At 50.8% G+C, this 16,831-nt stretch overlaps 1 protein-coding gene across 1 annotated transcript in view; it reads left to right on the top strand.

The window, feature by feature from the left end:
* Positions 1-16,831, top strand: part of SCHIP1 (schwannomin interacting protein 1) — a 43,899-nt gene extending 27,068 nt beyond the window's left edge. Inside the window, exons 2-7 of the mRNA XM_077785756.2 lie at positions 7,659-7,777; positions 10,847-10,964; positions 11,954-12,151; positions 13,273-13,396; positions 14,471-14,564; positions 16,194-16,831. Of these exons, the coding sequence (XP_077641882.2) occupies positions 7,659-7,777; positions 10,847-10,964; positions 11,954-12,151; positions 13,273-13,396; positions 14,471-14,564; positions 16,194-16,245 (705 nt within the window). The 3' untranslated portion in view covers positions 16,246-16,831. The remainder of the gene's footprint in view (positions 1-7,658; positions 7,778-10,846; positions 10,965-11,953; positions 12,152-13,272; positions 13,397-14,470; positions 14,565-16,193) is intronic.

Here is a 16,831-nt window from a genome sequence, read left to right as displayed (position 1 = left end):
TCCTTCCCGATATCCCATCCATCCCTGCCCTCTTCCAGGTTAAAACCAATTCCCCTTTTCCTGTCCCATCCTCTTGTAAAGAATATCTCCCTGATAGTTCTGGCAACTTGACATTCCAAGGTGCTGGAATTTACCCCGGTCCCTGAGTGCTCCGTGCCCATGATTTTGGGCACCTTGGAGGGCATTCCTTGAACTCTGCTGGGAATCCAGGGGCTCCTCTCCTCCCTTGGTGTTTGGGAGCTGATCCCAGCAGGAAGGAGGGGGGAATTCCTGTCCCTCAGCACACCCCAGCCCCAGGGGGATTTCCCTGACTCCAGCAATGCTTTTATCTCCAGGAAAAGGGAATTTTGCTGTTTTACTGTCCTGGAGCCATGGAGGCGTGTTGCAAGCACCATTTCCTGGCCTCACTCAGGGATGATTCCAAGCCTTGCGTGCCCATCCCGGCGTTCCTGGCAGAGCTGGCTCCGTGTGCTCCCGTGCCAGGGACCCCCCAGAATCTGAGCTGCTCCGGAGTTTGCTGCTCTGAGCTTTCCCTTGCTGCTGGAAAAGGGAAACCAGGCTCTTCCCCCGCATCCCTGGGGCACGTGGAGCCCTTTTTTGGGATGTTCCCAGCAGAGGGACAATGCTGGCTGTGGCTTCAGCCCATGGGGAAGGGGCTGAACACCAAAGAGTTTGGCCCCTGTGCCGAGAGAATCCCGAAATCCCTGTTGATATCCCAGATTTAAATCAGCCTTTCCCAGCCCATCCCAGGGGAGCAGTTCTGGCACTGAGGAAGGCCCCAGATGTGCCCCAGCTGTGGCTCCAGGGGTGCCCAGCTGTGCTGCTGGGCCAGGTTTGGGCTTTCTCAGCTCCTGCAGGTTTTCCCTGGAGGTTGGCATCAGCTCAGTGGGATCAGCTCAGGGAATGCCCGGAGGGCAGGGCAGGGGCGAGCTGGCCTGGGAGCTGCCATAGGGGATGGAATATCCTAAAATATCCTCAAACCTGTGGCTGGCAAGGCTGGAGTATATTTATTCCTATTTCTGTGTTTAGCGTTGTGTCACTTCCTCCCCTTTGGGGTGGCTTTGGGGTCACTTTGCAGGGGAGGGGACACGGGGGGATGGAGCAGGATTGTCACAGCCCTGAGGTGACAAATCCCAGCCCCTGCTCCTGGCCACCACATCCTTCCCCCGGGCCCGTGCCGTGGTTTTTTTATTTATTTGGGATTTATTGTGTCAGGATCCGTCCTCAGCTGGGAGAGGAAGTGGATTTAGCAGCTGCAGGAAAGGACACAATGAGTTGGCGGCGGACGGGAACTGAAAATAAGGAAATGCCCAGAGAATGACTTTGTTTCATTTGGGAATTACAGTCGCAAAGTTGGGGACAAGAATGGAATCAAACATTTATTACTGCTGCTTTTGCCCTGAAAATTCAGAGTAGATTCATGCTGGGCTGCATCACTTGGGTGTTGTTGGAGCTGGGAATGTACCTGGAATTTGCATTTGGGCTGGAATGATGCCAGCATGGCTTGGATATCTCATTAAACATCGTAGGGAAATGAAGATTATTTCTCTATAGTTGTGTTGCACCAAAAATCAGGAATTTTCTTGCTGCTGTGCCAGGTTTTGGGGGGTAACTGTGGCATAATTTCCTCTTCCTAAGGGTTCCTTTTGGGAATTCCCTGAGCATGAGCTCTGCTCTCCCTGCAGCTGATCCAGGCAGACTTTCCTGGGTCTGGGATGGGATCTCAGCGGGGACAGAGCGGGATTTGTGTGCCAGGGCATCGTGGTGCCCTTGGGAAGCTCCAGGTCTGCAGGCTGAGTCCCCCAGGAGCCAGGGATGGAATTTTTGGGGATCCCCAGGCTCTCCACACCCACAGGATGGGGAGTGGGGTTAGGCTGGGTGCCTCTGTTGCTTCATCCCAACAAATTTCGGATTTTTTTGCACCTGGAAAAAACCGAATTATGTGGGGAACAGTTCCATGGGGTCCTTACTAGTGGGTTTTACGTGGAGTAAAAATTCCAGCTGGCAGCTCCCATCTGTGGGATGTGAATCCCTGTGATGGACCCTGGGAATTCACTGGGATAACTTCCCTGGGGAAAAAGCCCCAGGAAGGAGAGGAGGGAAGGGAAGGGAAGGGAAGGGAAGGGAAGGGAAGGGAAGGGAAGGGAAGGGAAGGGAAGGGAAGGGAAGGGAAGGGAAGGGAAGGGAAGGGAAGGGAAGGGAAGGGAAGGGAAGGAAAGGAAAGGAAAGGAAAGGAAAGGAAAGGAAAGGAAAGGAAAGGAAAGGAAAGGAAAGGAAAGGAAAGGAAAGGAAAGGAAAGGAAAGGAAAGGAAAGGAAAGGAAAGGAAAGGAAAGGAAAGGAAAGGAAAGGAAAGGAAAGGGAAAGGGGGAAGGAAGGGAGGGAAGGGAAGGAAGGAGGGAGGGAGGGAGGGAGGGAGGCAGCCCCTTGCCCCGGGCCGGGCAGCAGGGCCAGGCTGGCACTTTGACACCAGACACCGGCGTTTTTCCTGCCCTTGTGCAGCCGCTGGAGCTCGGGGTTATTTTTATCCGGCGCTGGCAGTGGCTGGAGGCGGCCGCGGCTCCTCTCCTCTCCCTGGGGCTCCCTGCCTTTCTCTGGGAGAGCCCAGGGGCTGGAGGAGCATCCCGAACCTCGGTGCCCGGGGCAGGACTGAGATGTGCCACCGGGAGCGGGGCAGATGAGCCGGGAGCGGGGTGATGGAATGGGTGACATCCTCAGGAAAGCAGCCCCGCCGCCCGCGGAGGGCAGCTACAAAAAGGTAAAAGGGACAAAGAAGGGACAGAAAGGAGCCTGTGGGTGCCAGCAGGCCGGGAACGCTGCCGGGGTCTGTGAAGTGTTCAAACCTTCCTCCTTCCCTCTGGCCTCAGCTCCTGAGGATAAAACAGCAGGACAAGGTTCCAAAGGAACTTCCAAAGGTTCCTGGAAACCCCCGGGTTTTTTTTTATTTAAGGTGTTTTTAACGTGGCTCAAAAAGTTTGACTTGGGTGGGCATTGACCCCAGGAAGAAACCAGGAGATAAAACCACATTTTGTGTGCTCCTGCGTTGTTTGTAAATCCCAGAATAGCCCTCGTGCAGTGCAGAGATAAAATGAGACTCTGCCTACGGCTCCGGGACTTTAAATATAGTCCTGGGCCGGGCTGGGAAGGACAGAGCCTGGCCAAAATAGCCCTGGTGGCCTGGCCGAGTGTCCCAGTGTCCCTGTTTGTGTCCCAGTGTCCCTGCTGGTGTCCCAGTGTCCCTGCTGGGTGTCCCAGTGTCCCTGTTCGTGTCCCAGTGTCCCTGCTGGGTGTCCCAGTGTCCCTGCTGGGTGTCCCAGTGTCCCTGGAGTTTGTGTCCCAGTGTCCCTGTTTGTGTCCCAGTGTCCCTGTTCATGTCCCAGTGTTCCTGCTGGTGTCCCAGTGTTCCTGCTGGCTGTCCCAGTGTTCCTGCTGGTGTCCCAGTGTCCCTGTTTGTGTCCCAGTGTCCCTGTTTGTGTCTCAGTGTCCCTGTTTGTGTCCCAGTGTCCCTGCTGGTGTCCCAGTGTCCCTGCTGGCTGTCCCAGTGTCCCTGGAGTTTGTGTCCCAGTGTCCCTGCTGGCTGTCCCAGTGTCCCTGCTGGTGTCCCAGTGTCCCTGTCTGTGTCCCAGTGTCCCTGCTGGTGTCCCAGTGTCCCTGTTCGTGTCCCAGTGTCCCTGTTTGTGCCCCAGTGTCCCTGTTTGTGTCCCAGTGTCCCTGCTGGTGTCCCAGTGTTCCTGTTTGTGTCCCAGTGTCCCTGCTGGTGTCCCAGTGTTCCTGTTTGTGTCCCAGTGTCCCTGCTGGTGTCCCAGTGTTCCTGTTTGTGTCCCAGTGTCCCTGTTTGTGTCCCAGTGTCCCTGCTGGTGTCCCAGTGTTCCCAAAGTGTTTGTTGCCTGAGGATGGGTGGGAAGAGATTCCCTCCCCCTCCTGCTCCCCTCTCCTGCAGGGCTGTGCCAGGGCTGGGTCCTGGCAGGACAGGGATGGGTCCTGGCAGGGCAGGGATGGGGACGGGTCCTGGCAGGGCAGGACCTGGAGCTGCTGGAGGGAGGCTGGAGGAGATCATGGAGCTGCTCCAAGGACTGGAGCCCCTCTGGAGCCAGGCTGGGAGAGCTGGGAATGTTCAACATGGAGAGGAGAAGCTCCAGGGAGAGCCCAGAGCCCTGCCAGGGCCTGGAGGGGCTCCAGGAGAGCTGGAGAGGGGATGGGGACAAGGATGGAGGGACAGGAACAGGGAATGGCTCCCAGTGCCAGGGGGCAGGGATGGGTGGGACATTGGGAATTGGGAATTCCTGACTGGGACAGGAACAGGGAATGGCTCCAGTGCCAGGGGGCAGGGATGGGTGGGACATTGGGAATTGGGAATTCCTGTCTGGAATGGAATCCCAGAGCAGCTGATCCCTGGCAGTGCCCAAGGCCAGGTTGGATGGATTCCCTGCCGTGGGAGTGGGATGAGCTCTGAGGTCTCTTCCATCCCAGACCATTCCAGGATCTGGTTGCCCTTTCCCTGGAGCAGCCCCAGCCAAACCTGAGCTGTGCTCCCAGTCCAGGCTCCAGCACTGCTGCCCTGCCCACAGGGAAGGTGGAGGGGAAGAAGGAAAACATCCAAAAATCCACCCCGGAATGTTTTGTTTTCCCCTTAAAAGCCAAAAGCAGCTTTTTGTTTAAAATCGTTGTGAGAACCGAATTGGGCTCAGCTCTGCACAGAGCAGAAATACTTTTATTTTTTGGGTCAGTGCCAAAAGACACATTTCATAAACTACACAATACCACGGGGTTGTGTTTTCCTTGGAATTACCTGTGCATTTTGAGGATTTGACCCATTATTCCTTCTGTACCAAGTCAGAATATTTGATAGTCAAAACCCACCTTGCTCTTCCCCTTCTCCATTTATATTTTTTCATACCCAGCTCTGGATTTCGAGTGCAGCTGTCAGGTAATTTATCCAAAGCCTAAAGTCCAGTTCCCTCAGGTATATTTTATTTCTTACTAACAGCTCCCCATTTTATAACAGCACATAGGATTCTGGATTTCTTTATGGTCTTTAGCCTGGGCCTGGCTTGGAAAATGGGATATTCCCAGCTCAGTCCTGGGAGCAGAGTTACTGAGAATCCTCATTAATGACCTGGTGGAGAAAACAAATTGCATGTTGATGGAATGTACAGATGTCAGCTTGGGGGCAGTGGGAAAGAGCAAAATTAAAACACATCTGGAGAGGCAGATCCATCAGAAAGGAGGAGAATGTCCCATCTCCCTGGATTTTAATGGAAAAGGAGCAGTTTTGGTGCCCGTGGAGGAGGTGGGGACGCTCTGAGGAGGGAGAAGACCCAGCTGGAGTGGGGGTGGGGATGTGCTGGGGGCTGGATTTTGGTTGGAGCACAAGGAAAAATCCGATTTAGACGGGAAGATGTGGGAGAGGATCCTCTGAGCTGGGAAAGGGGAAATGTCCAGGACTTGCTGGAATGTTGGTGCAGTGGCACAGCCAAGGGCACCCTGAGATGGGCACCAACCTCCCTCCTTCTGCTTTCAGTTCATTAAAAATTTATTTCCACTCATTTCTCCTTATTTTTTTTTTCCCCTGCTCTGCCCTCCCCAGCAGGGCTGGCTATTTTTAATCCTAAATCTGTCTCCATGTGATTGAAGTATTGATTATTGAAACCTAAAAACAATGGTCTGGGTGAAACTTCAGGAACCTGGAGCTCAGCCCAAAGACTCGGTGTCGTGGGAGTTATTTTTGTTATTTTCAGGATTTGAAATAAAAGGAGTTAGGTTATAAATGAATTATTTTGGTGAGGGATTGACAATTTAATGGGCAGGGTAATGATGTGTATAATCAGCGTTGGAGCTGGAATTAAATCATTTGTTATTTTAGGTGAGTAATTTGCATTTTGTCACACTTCCTTGTACAAAAAGGTGCTTTATTTTTTCCTGAGGTGGGATATAAGAAGCACAATTCCATAAATTAACCCCGTGGAAGCAGCCCAGCCTTGCCTGCTCTGTTTCTTTTTGTTGTGTTTCCTGGGTTGGGTATTAAGTGTTATTTTATAATTAGATGTTTGAGGCTTTCCAAGTGTTCCTTCCATCAATAACTTCCTGAATTTGTTGTCAGTGTTGGCACGTGACCCATTAGTGACACACTCTGGGGGAGATTTTGAATCCGGAGCTGAGATTTGCATTTATTGCACATTGATTGCACAGTTATTGATCAGGGATTCATTGCAAATAATTTTGTTGATTGCTATTTTAAAACTCCCGTACATATATTTATGTAGATTTAGATTTTTTAGTGGTGTTTGGGCTTATATTTATATATAAAATGTAATTACAGTTTAAAACCCAGGGGTAATTTGATGACAATGGTTCAAATTCCATCCCTGAGCCCTCTGGCAGGATTTTTGTGGGGCTGGAAGTTGCTCAGGGAAGAGGAGGAGGCTGATGGAGGTGGCTGGGTGTGGATGTAGGAACAGATCCTGGGGAATGTACCAGGATTTATCTGTCAGCGAGTTTGGGGCGCAGTCAGAGGACCTTTAAGGTCCTCTCCAAGGCAGACCAGGCTGGTTCCACGTGGAGAGAGGTGCAGCTGGGGATTCCCAGTGGGACGTGCTCTGTGGCTGAGCCACGTGTGGAATGCTTGGGAGGTGCTGGACGTGCTGAGCTTGGTGGTGGGGCTGCTGGGACAAGTCCCCTTCCTGTGCCCTGGGCTGGGCACAGCTCGTCCCTCCCTGTCCTTCCCAGAGCTTCAGCCTTCCATGTGTCCTTCCCAGAGCTTCATCCCTCCCTGTCCTTCCCAGAGCTTCAGCCTTCCATGTGTCCTTCCCAGATCTTCATCCCTCCCTGTCCCTTCCCAGAGCTTCAGCCTTCCATGTGTCCTTCCCAGAGCTCATCCCTTCCTGTCCCTTCCCAGAGCTTCAGCCTTCCATGTGTCCTTCCCAGATCTTCATCCCTCCCTGTCCCTTCCCAGAGTTTCATCCTTCCATGTGTCCCTTCCCAGACCTCATTCCTCCCTGTCCCTTCCCAGATCCTGATCCCTGTGTCCCTTCCCAGAGCTTTATCCTTTCCTGTCCCTTCCCAGAGCTTCATCCTTCCCTGTCCTTTCCCAGAGCCTGATCCCTGTGTCCCTCTCCAGATCTTCAGCCCTCCTTGTCTCTTCCCAGACCTCCATCCTTCCCTGGCCCTTCCCAGAGCTTCATGTCTTCCCATATTTTCATCTTTCCCTGTCCCTTCCCAGAGCTTCATCCCTTCCCATATTTTCATCTTTCCCTGTCCCTTCCCAGAGCTTCATCCCTTCCTGTCCCTCCCCAGACCCCAATCCCTGTGTCCCTCCCCAGATCCCCGTGTCCCTCCCATGGGCTCACCCTGTGTCCCTCCCCAGACCCCGTGTCCCTCCCCAATCCCCGTGTCCCTCCCCCAATCCCTGTGTCCCTCCCATGGGCTCACCCCGTCCCTCCCCAGACCCCAGACCCCGTGTCCCTACCCCGATCTTGTGTCCCTCCCCAGACCCCAATCCCCGTGTCCCTCCCCAGATCCCCATGTTCTTCTCCAGACCCCATGTCCCTCTCCTGATCCTGTGTCCCTCCCCAGACCCCAATCCCTGTGTCCCTACCCCGATCTTGTGTCCCTCCCCAGACCCCGTGTCCCTCCCATGGGCTCACCCCGTCCCTCCCTGCAGGCCCAGAAGAACGAGCGTGAGTCCATCAGGCAGAAGTTGGCTCTGGGCAGTTTCTTCGACGATGGCCCCGGGCTCTACACGAGCTGCAGCAAGAGCGGCAAGCCCAGCCTGTCCTCCCGGTAAGCCGAGCCCACGTCCTGGCACGGGGCAGAGCTCTGCATGGACATCCCGGGACCACCCCTCACACTGCCCTTTAGCCCTATTCCCGAATTTTCCATGCTCAGAACAACACCCAGGTGTGGGTCCTGCATGTTATGTGAACACTTGTAAGGGATGGGGAAATTCTCATTTAGTGCTGGGTAGAAACGTGTTGTAAATGCAGGCAAACACAATGGGAAGGAATTCTGATGTCTGACTCAATTCAGAAGGCTGAATGATTTCTTTATTATAACTATGCTAAAATACATCAATATACTATATAAAAGGAGGATACTAAAACTACATACTGCTTTCTCTGACTCTCACACAACTCGTGACCCTCTCTGAGAGCCCAGCCCCAGGTGGGTTGGATTGGCCCCCAGGCTCAAACAATCCTCACCAGAATCCAACCAAGCATCACCCCAGGTAAACAATTCTCCACACACATTCCACATGGGAAAAACAAGGAGCAGAAATAGAAATTGTTTTCTCTTTCTTCTTTTTGTGTACCTCTGTGAAAAATCCTGAGAGGGAGAGAAATGTGCTTGCCACAAAAAGGTGTTTGGATGTTGAGGGGATAAAGGAAACGAGGTGAAGTTTTCTGAGTTAGGTTTCCTTCAGGTTTTCATTTAGGATTTGGAAGAGGGTGCCTGGAGAAGCTGTGGCTGCCCCTGGACACTGGGAGCACCTGGGACACTGGGAGGTGTCCCTGCCGTGGCAGGGTGGCACTGGATGAGCTTTAAGGTCCCTTCCAACCCAAACCATTTGGGAATTCCAACCCCCATGATTGTGGAATTGTGACCAATGATTGGAAAAGTGATTAATGCTCGGGAAGCACTGGAGGATGGACAAAAGAAGCTTTGATGTGGCTTCCTGCCTCCCCTCCACATCCACCAGCTCTGCTCCGGACATGGCTCCATCCCTGGAGCTGCACATGGATTCCTCCCTTGGATTTTTAAGGTTTCTGCGTCAAATGCACTCCAGAAAGTCCTTTTTGTGTTCAGCTGAAACCCACAACACTGGGGAAGCTTCAAACACCTCCCATGCTGGGAGTGAAGCTCTACCTGTTGCCATGGAATGGGAGAAAGAAGGTTTAGGGAGGCAGAAATGCAGGAGGAATCCTGCTGTTCCAGGGGAGAGGTGCAGTTGTGGAATTAAATTGAGCTGCAGATCATTTGAAAGGGAAAACAGCTTTGCTGTGTGTAGTTACAGCTGAACCAGGAGCTGCTGTCTGGTAATTAGAGCAGGGCTCTAATTAATGCAGCTCATCAGGGTTTGGCAGCTGTGCCCCCAGAAACTGCCAGCTGTGCCTGAAGGATTTGGTGCTTGTTAATATTTATAAGCCAGGAAAAGTATTCCCTGTTCCAGGACCCGCAGGAACATTTGCAGGACGTTATTCCCATGTTTTTGTGTGGAGTTGCAGAGTAGGATCATGGGATGCTGGGGTTGGAAGGGACCTTAAAGCTCATCCAGTTCTCTGTCCATGGGCAGGGACAGCTCCCACTATCCCAAACCCTGTCCAACCTGGCCTGGAACAATTCCAGGAATCCAGGGGCAGCCACCACCTTCACTTGTTCATTAACAAACAATGATTAATCCTATTTATTTTGGGCTAATGGTAAGTAAAACCCCCACAGAAATAAATGGAAAGTAGGAGTTTGCTGTTCCTAAGGAGCAGCACAAGCTCCCAGCACACTGGGAATGAGGAATAACAGGATTTGGGGAATTCTCCATCTCCAGCAGGTGGGGATGGATTGGGGTCTCTCACCTGGGCTTTGGGGATGGATTGGGATCTCTCACCTGGGCTTTTCCCTTCTCTCATCCTGCAGGATTCCCTGATCCTGCTTCCAGAGAAAATCATTCCCGGGGAGGGGAATGTGGGTGGGGTTAATCAATCCCAGTCCAGCAGTGGAGCAGGGGGATTTGGAAAACACCAGAATAAACTCCAGCGCTACAGGAGTGTCTTGGAAACAAACAGTGAATAAATCATTTCCACCACTGACAAAATATTTAATAAGATATATTATTATATATGCTATTTATATATTTATACTTGTCTATTTTTTTTTTGTTCTTTATTTGTAATTCATTTTTGTGGTGTTTTTTTTAATGGTGGCACGTTCCATATCTTTTTGTTGCATTTTATAGATTTTATTTCGTCCGAATAATCAAAAAGAACAGTGGCATTCCGAAATAACTACCATAAAAAAAAACGCAAAAAACACAAAAAAACCCCAAAAAACCCCAAAAAAAACAAACAAAAAAAAAAACCCCAAAAACCAAAAAACCAACCAAAAAAAAAAAAAACCAAAAAAACCCAAAACTGCTGCAGCGTGGGGGTAATTCTGCAGTTTATCAGCAGATGGTGGTAAAGCCCTGAATGTATGTGGCACAGGGCTCCCAGTGGCGTGCTGGGCTGGTGGCCCTGTGAGGCTGGTGGCCCTGTGGGGCTGGTGGCCCTGCTGGGCTGGTGGCCCTGTGGGGCTGGTGGCCCTGCGGGGCTGGTGGCCCTGGTGGCTCTGCTGGGTTGGTGGCCCTGTGGGGCTGGTGGCCCCGCTGGGCTGGTGGCCCCGCTGGGCTGGTGGCCCTGTGGGGCTGGTGGCCCCGCTGGGCTGGTGGCTCTGCTGGGCTGGTGGCCCTGTGGGGCTGGTGGCCCCGCTGGGCTGGTGGCCCCGCTGGGCTGGTGGCCCTGCTGGGCTGGTGGCCCCGCTGGGCTGGTGGCCCTGTGGGGCTGGTGGCTCTGCTGGGCTGGTGGCCCCGCTGGGCTGGTGGCCTCGCTGGGCTGGTGGCCCTGCGGGGCTGGTGGCTCTGCTGGGCTGGTGGCCCTGCGGGGCTGGTGGCCCCGCTGGGCTTGTGGCCCTGTAGGGCTGGTGGCCCTGGTGGCCCTGCTGGACTGGTGGCCCTGTGGGGCTGGTGGCCCTGCTGGACTGGTGGCCCTGCGGGGCTGGTGGCCCTGCGGGGCTGGTGGCCCTGCTGGGCTGGTGGCCCTGCGGGGCTGGTGGCCCTCGCAGCCCGGGGTGGCCGTGTCACCTGTGGCCGTGCTCCCCCAGCCTGCAGAGCGGCATGAACCTGCAGATCTGCTTCGTCAACGACAGCGGCAGCGACAAGGACAGCGACGGCGATGACAGCAGGACAGAGACCAGCCTGGACACACCCTTGTCACCCATGGTGGGTCTGGCGCCTCAGCCGCAGCAGGACAGCCCCGGGAGTCCCTGGGGAACGGTCCTGCTCAGGCTGCAGCCCCGGGGCAGCCCGAGATGCTGAGGGACACACGAGAAACCTCCCCTGCTGCTGGGGAGTTGATGCCTTCATGTGAAGGCTTTTCCCTTTTGCCTTTCCTTTCCCATTTCCTTTCCCATTTTCCTTTCCGTTCCCATTTTCCTTCCCTTTCCCTTTCCTCTCCCATTTTCCTTTCCTTTCCCATTTTCCTTTCCTCTCCCATTTTCCTTTCCTCCCCCATTTTCCTTTCCCATTTTCCTTTCCCATTTTCCTTTCCCATTTTCCTTTCCTTTCCCATTTTCCTTTCCTCTCCCATTTTCCTTTCCTCCCCCATTTTCCTTTCCCATTTTCCTTTCCCATTTTCCTTTCCCATTTCCTTTCCCATTTTCCTTTCTGTTCCCATTTTCCTTCCCTTTCCCTTTCCTCTCCCATTTTCCTTTCCTCTCCCATTTTCCTTTCCCATTTTCCTTTCCCATTTTCCTTTCCTTTCCCATTTTCCTTTCCTTTCCCATTTTCCTTTCCCATTTCCTTTCCCATTTTCCTTTCTGTTCCCATTTTCCTTCCCTTTCCCTTTCCTCTCCCATTTTCCTTTCCTCTCCCATTTCCCATTATTTTCCTTTCCCATTTTCCTTTCTCATTATTTTCCTTTCCTGTTTTCCTTTCCTTTCCTTCATGGATCCAACGTTCCTTTTTGGATCCACCACCACAGCCCCGAGTGTTTCACCTCCAGTTTAACCTCTCCACACCTTCTGATCTGCTGGGCTCCTCTTTCCCTGTAAAGCCAAGGAGGCCAAGCTGGGAATCACTCTGATTCTTGAAGATAATCCCGTGGATTAAGATAAAAAATAAATCCACGCCTTTCACAGCTTCTGTAGGGGGAAAAAAAAAAAAAGCACAAAAATAGGTCAAACTTTGCTGTGGCTTCTTTGCTTCCCCAGAGCAAGCAGAGCTCGTCCTACTCGGACAGAGACACGACGGAGGAGGAGTCGGAGTCCCTGGATGACATGGATTTCCTCAGCAGGCAGAAGAAGCTCCAGGCTGAAGCCAAGATGGCCTTGGCGATGGCAAAGCCCATGGCCAAGATGCAGGTGGAGGTGGAGAAGCAGAACAGGAAGAAGTCGCCGGTAGCGGATCTCGTGAGTGGGGCCGGGGGGGAGCCCTGGGCAGCCGCAGCTCTGCTGGCCCAGCGGGGTGGGAGATGGGCAGAGGAGGGCTGGAGAAGGGGCTGGAAGGAGAAGTGGGAGCAGGGAACGAGGTGCTGGAGGCTGGTGATGCCCTGAGGTGTTCATGCTCTGAGCTGGGCCTGTTCATCCCATCTGGAGTGCTCCTGTCCCAGTCCAGGGCTGTCACCACCACCCTCACTCCCAATTCCATCAGGTATTCCTGCTCCTGCTCCACCAGGAGCCAGTTCCATCAGGTATTCCTGCTGCACTTGGAGCCAATTCCATCAGGTATTCCTGCTGCACTTGGAGCCAATTCCATCAGGTATTCCTGCTCCTGCTCCACTGGGAGCCAATTCCCTCAGATATTCCTGCTCCTGCTCCACTGGGAGCAATTCCATCAAATATTCCTGCTCCACTGGGACCCAATTCCATCAGATATTCCTGCTCCACTGGGAGCAAATTCCATAAGATATTCTTGCTCCACGGGGACCCAATTCCCTCAAATATTCCTGCTCCTCCATCACTAGAAGCCAATTCCCTCAGATATTCCTTCTCCTCCATCACTAGGAGACAATTCCCTCAGATATTCCTGCTCCTCCATCACTAGGAGACAATTCCCTCAGATATTCCTGCTCCTCCATCACTAGAAGATAATTCCATAAAATATTCCTGCTCCACTGGGAGCCAATTCCCTCAGATATTCCTGCTCCTGCTCCACCAGGAGCCAATTCCATCAGGTATTCCTGTTCCACTGGGAGCCAATTCCATCAGATATTCCTGCTCCTGTTCCACTGGGAGCCAGTTCTGTCAGATATTCTTGCTCCACTGGGAGCCAATTCCATAAAATATTCCTGCTCCACTGGGAGCCAGTTCCCTCTGATATTCCTGCTCCTGCTCCTCCAGGAGCCTTAGGCCCACTTTTGTCTTGCTGGCCGGACTCCATTTGGTGGAGTCGTCATTTGTGAGGGGGGGATGCAAAACTGAGGGGACAAACGGCTCAGAACTAGAAACAATGGGAAGAAAACAGTAAAATATTGTTAGGAAAAGGCAAAATACTGGAAGAAAGCGGTAAAACATTGAATATTTCTTTCCAGCTGCCACATATGCCTCATATAAGCGAATGCCTGATGAAGAGAAGTTTAAAGCCCACGGACCTGAGGGACATGACCATCGGGCAGCTCCAGGTGATCGTCAATGACCTGCACTCCCAGATAGAGAGTAAGCGCTAATTGCTTCATTACCCGCGGCTCTGCCTGCTTTAATTAAGGACCATTCTCTGGGATAAATAGAAATATTCCCCATGGGAAGGGCTGTCAGCTGGGATCTCCATGGCTGCAGGGATTTGTGGATTTTGGGGGACAATCCCCATGGCTGCAGGGATTTGTGGATTTTGGGGGGCAATCCTCAGTGGGGTGTGGATTTTGGGGGACTACCCCCAGAGGGGTGTGGATTTTGGGGGCCAATCCGGGGTGTGGGTTTTGGGGGCAGTCCCCAGCAGGGTGTGGATTTTGGGGGTCAATCCGGGCTGTGTTTTGGGGGTCAATCCAGGGTGTGTTTTTGGGGGTCAATCCAGGGTGTGTTTTTGGGGGTCAATCCGGGCTGTGTTTTGGGGGTCAATCCAGGGTGTGTTTTTGGGGGTCAATCCAGGGTGTGTTTTTGGGGGTCAATCCGGGGTGTGTTTTTGGGGTCAATCCAGGGTGTGGATTTTGGGGGTCAATCCGGGCTGTGTTTTGGGGGCCAGTCCGGGGTGTGTTTTTGGGGGACAGTCCCCAGCAGGGTGTGGGTTTTGGGGGCCAATCCAGGGTGTGTTTTTGTGGGTCAATCCGGGGTGTGTTTTTGGGGGTCAGTCCGGGCTGTGTTTTTGGGGGCCAGTCCGGGGTGTGGATTTTGGGGGCCAGTCCGGGGTGTGTTTTTGGGGGCCCGTCCGGGGTGTGGTTTTGGGGCCAATCCAGGGTGCGGTTTTGGGGGCCCGTCCGGGCTGTGTTTTTGGGGGCCAATCCGGGCTGTGTTTTTGGGGGCCCATCCGGGCTGTGTTTTTGGGGCCCGTCCGGGCTGTGTTTTGGGGGCCCGTCCCCAGCAGGGTGTGGGTTTTGGGGGTCAGTCCCCAGCAGGGTGTGGATTTTGGGGGCCCGTCCGGGCTGTGTTTTTGGGGCCCGTCCGGGCTGTGTTTTTGGGGGTCAATCCGGGCTGTGTTTTTGGGGTCAATCCGGGGTGTGGATTTTGGGGGGTCAATCCGGGCTGTGTTTTTGGGGCCCGTCCCCAGCACACCCCTGGGCCATCCCTCCGGCGCAGGCCTGAACGAGGAGCTGGTGCAGCTGCTGCTGGTGCGGGACGAGCTGCACACGGAGCAGGACGCCATGCTCGTGGACATCGAGGACCTCACCAGGTGCTCCGGGCTGCTCCCCCCGCCGGGATTTTGGGATTTTGGGATTTTGGGAAGGAATTGTTCCCCGGGGTGGATTTTCCATGGAAGTGTCCCAGGCCAGGCTGGGCAGGGATCTGTCTTTGCCATCAGGAGGGCTGGACAAGGGGGAAAGCTATGGAATCGATTAAACATTAATATTTCATTAATATAAATATTCCTTTAATACGTATTTCAATATAAATATAAGATAATATAAACGTTAGAAATATTTATAATATAATAATATATAACATTGTGTAATATATAAAATAATAAAAAGTTTAAGAAATATATATTTTATAATATTGTATCTCGTAATAATATAATATATTTAATCATATTTTATAGCATAATAATATAACAATATAATAAATATTATATATATAATAGTACATGTTTTATACATTATATTGTAATATATATAATTATATAAACAATATATATAATATAATGTAGTTTATATTATATTATATATTATATATAATATAGTTGTATATTATAGTAATTATAATATAATAGTAATTACAATATATATGTTACAATATATCTATTATATATAATAGATTTTATATATAATAGTATATATTTTATACATCATATTATTATATTATATTATATAAAATTATATATGCAATATTATATATAATATAATGTAGTTTATATAATGTTATATATAATATATAAAATATAGTTGTATTATATAAAATATATATTATAATATTGTATATAGTATATATATTACGTATTTATTGTATATAATATATATTATAATAATATATATAATATATAATAGTATATATTTTCTACATAATAATATTATAATAGATATATATACAATATTATATATAATATATAGTTTATATTATGTTATATATAATATATTTAATATAGTTGTATTATATCTAATAGTAATTAGATATTACCTATTACATAGTATCAAATAACATTAATTTAAATAATAATAATAGAAGATAAACCAAAAAGCTTTGCAGGCTCCCGCAAGGGCTCCGTCCCCTGGCAGCAAGGCCCAGCAGGCGTTTTCCTTTGGGATCATTAGGGATGGGCTCCAGGAATATCAAATGCTCCCAAATATTCTGAATATTCCATTCAGAAATGCCAAGAGTGGGGATGGAAGGAGCTGGGGAAGAAGAGAGGCCCCGGGCAGTGTCAGCACACCAGGCCTGGGATTCCAAAGGGAAACATTTGGGGTTGGGAAAAATGAAATACCAGCGGGGAGGGGAGGTTTGGGATGGGAGCTGGAGCTGGGCCGGTGCCACCCAGCTCCTGGGCTCTCCTCCTGCCCCCAGTTTCCAATTTTGGGGGTGCTGGGGCACTGGCTGTGTTACCTGGGGGCTTTGGAGGGGATCCCCTCTGTGATTTGGGGGAAAAGTGCTGCCCATCCCTGTGGGAAGGGAGGGAAAAATCCCCGAAATCCCAAACCAAACCCAAAGGGCTTCACCCACCCTCCTGCCAGGAACAGATCCACAAAAACGTGGTGGTTTTCCCTGGGAAAACGCAATTCCCAGCTGGGTGCTGGAGCAGGGGGGGGTTGGATTTTCCAGCTCTTTTTTTTTTGGAAAACAGGGAATAACAGCCCCTTGCTGTCCCCAGGCACGCCGAGAGCCAGCAGAAGCACCTGGCAGAGAAGATGCCAACCAAGTGAATCCCTCCTGCCTCTGTCCTCTCCAGGGAATTCCAGAGTCCAGAATTCCAATGTTGCTCATTGACCATGTCCCAAGCTTTCTGTCTGGTGATTGGCCTCTGCTTCTTAATTTATTTTTTTTTTTTTTTTACTCGTGCCACTAAATATTATCAGGCATTTTAATAATAATAATGATGTTATTATTATTATTACAGAAACAAAGAGAATTGTACAGTACTTATAACATTATAAATCATGGGCGAGAAGAGAGGGTAGCTTAACTTTATTTTTGGTCGTTTTAGAGACTTTTTTTTTGGGGTTGGATGATATTTTACCATTGACTACTTTTTTATTCCTCACTGTAGTTTTGAAATAAAGAACCTGTTCTTGACGGTGCTATACAAGTCAACAAAAAAATCCATGCCTGCCTCGTAGTGACGTCGTAGCTTTCAGTAACCTGTACATTTTCCTCAGTTCTCAGCATTTTGGGGAATGTTGGCTACCTGACATTCATTTTTAGGTGTGCTATTAACACTCGCTGGGGTGCAGAGAGTTGGAAGTTTTCTGTATAAAGCTGTAAAATAAAAATTACCACCATTGTTTCCTA

This window comes from Lonchura striata, chromosome 9, assembly GCF_050655825.1.
Source record: "Lonchura striata isolate lonStrDom1 chromosome 9, ASM5065582v1, whole genome shotgun sequence".
NCBI lineage: Eukaryota > Metazoa > Chordata > Aves > Passeriformes > Estrildidae > Lonchura > Lonchura striata.
This window is presented reverse-complemented; position numbering and strand designations above follow the sequence as displayed.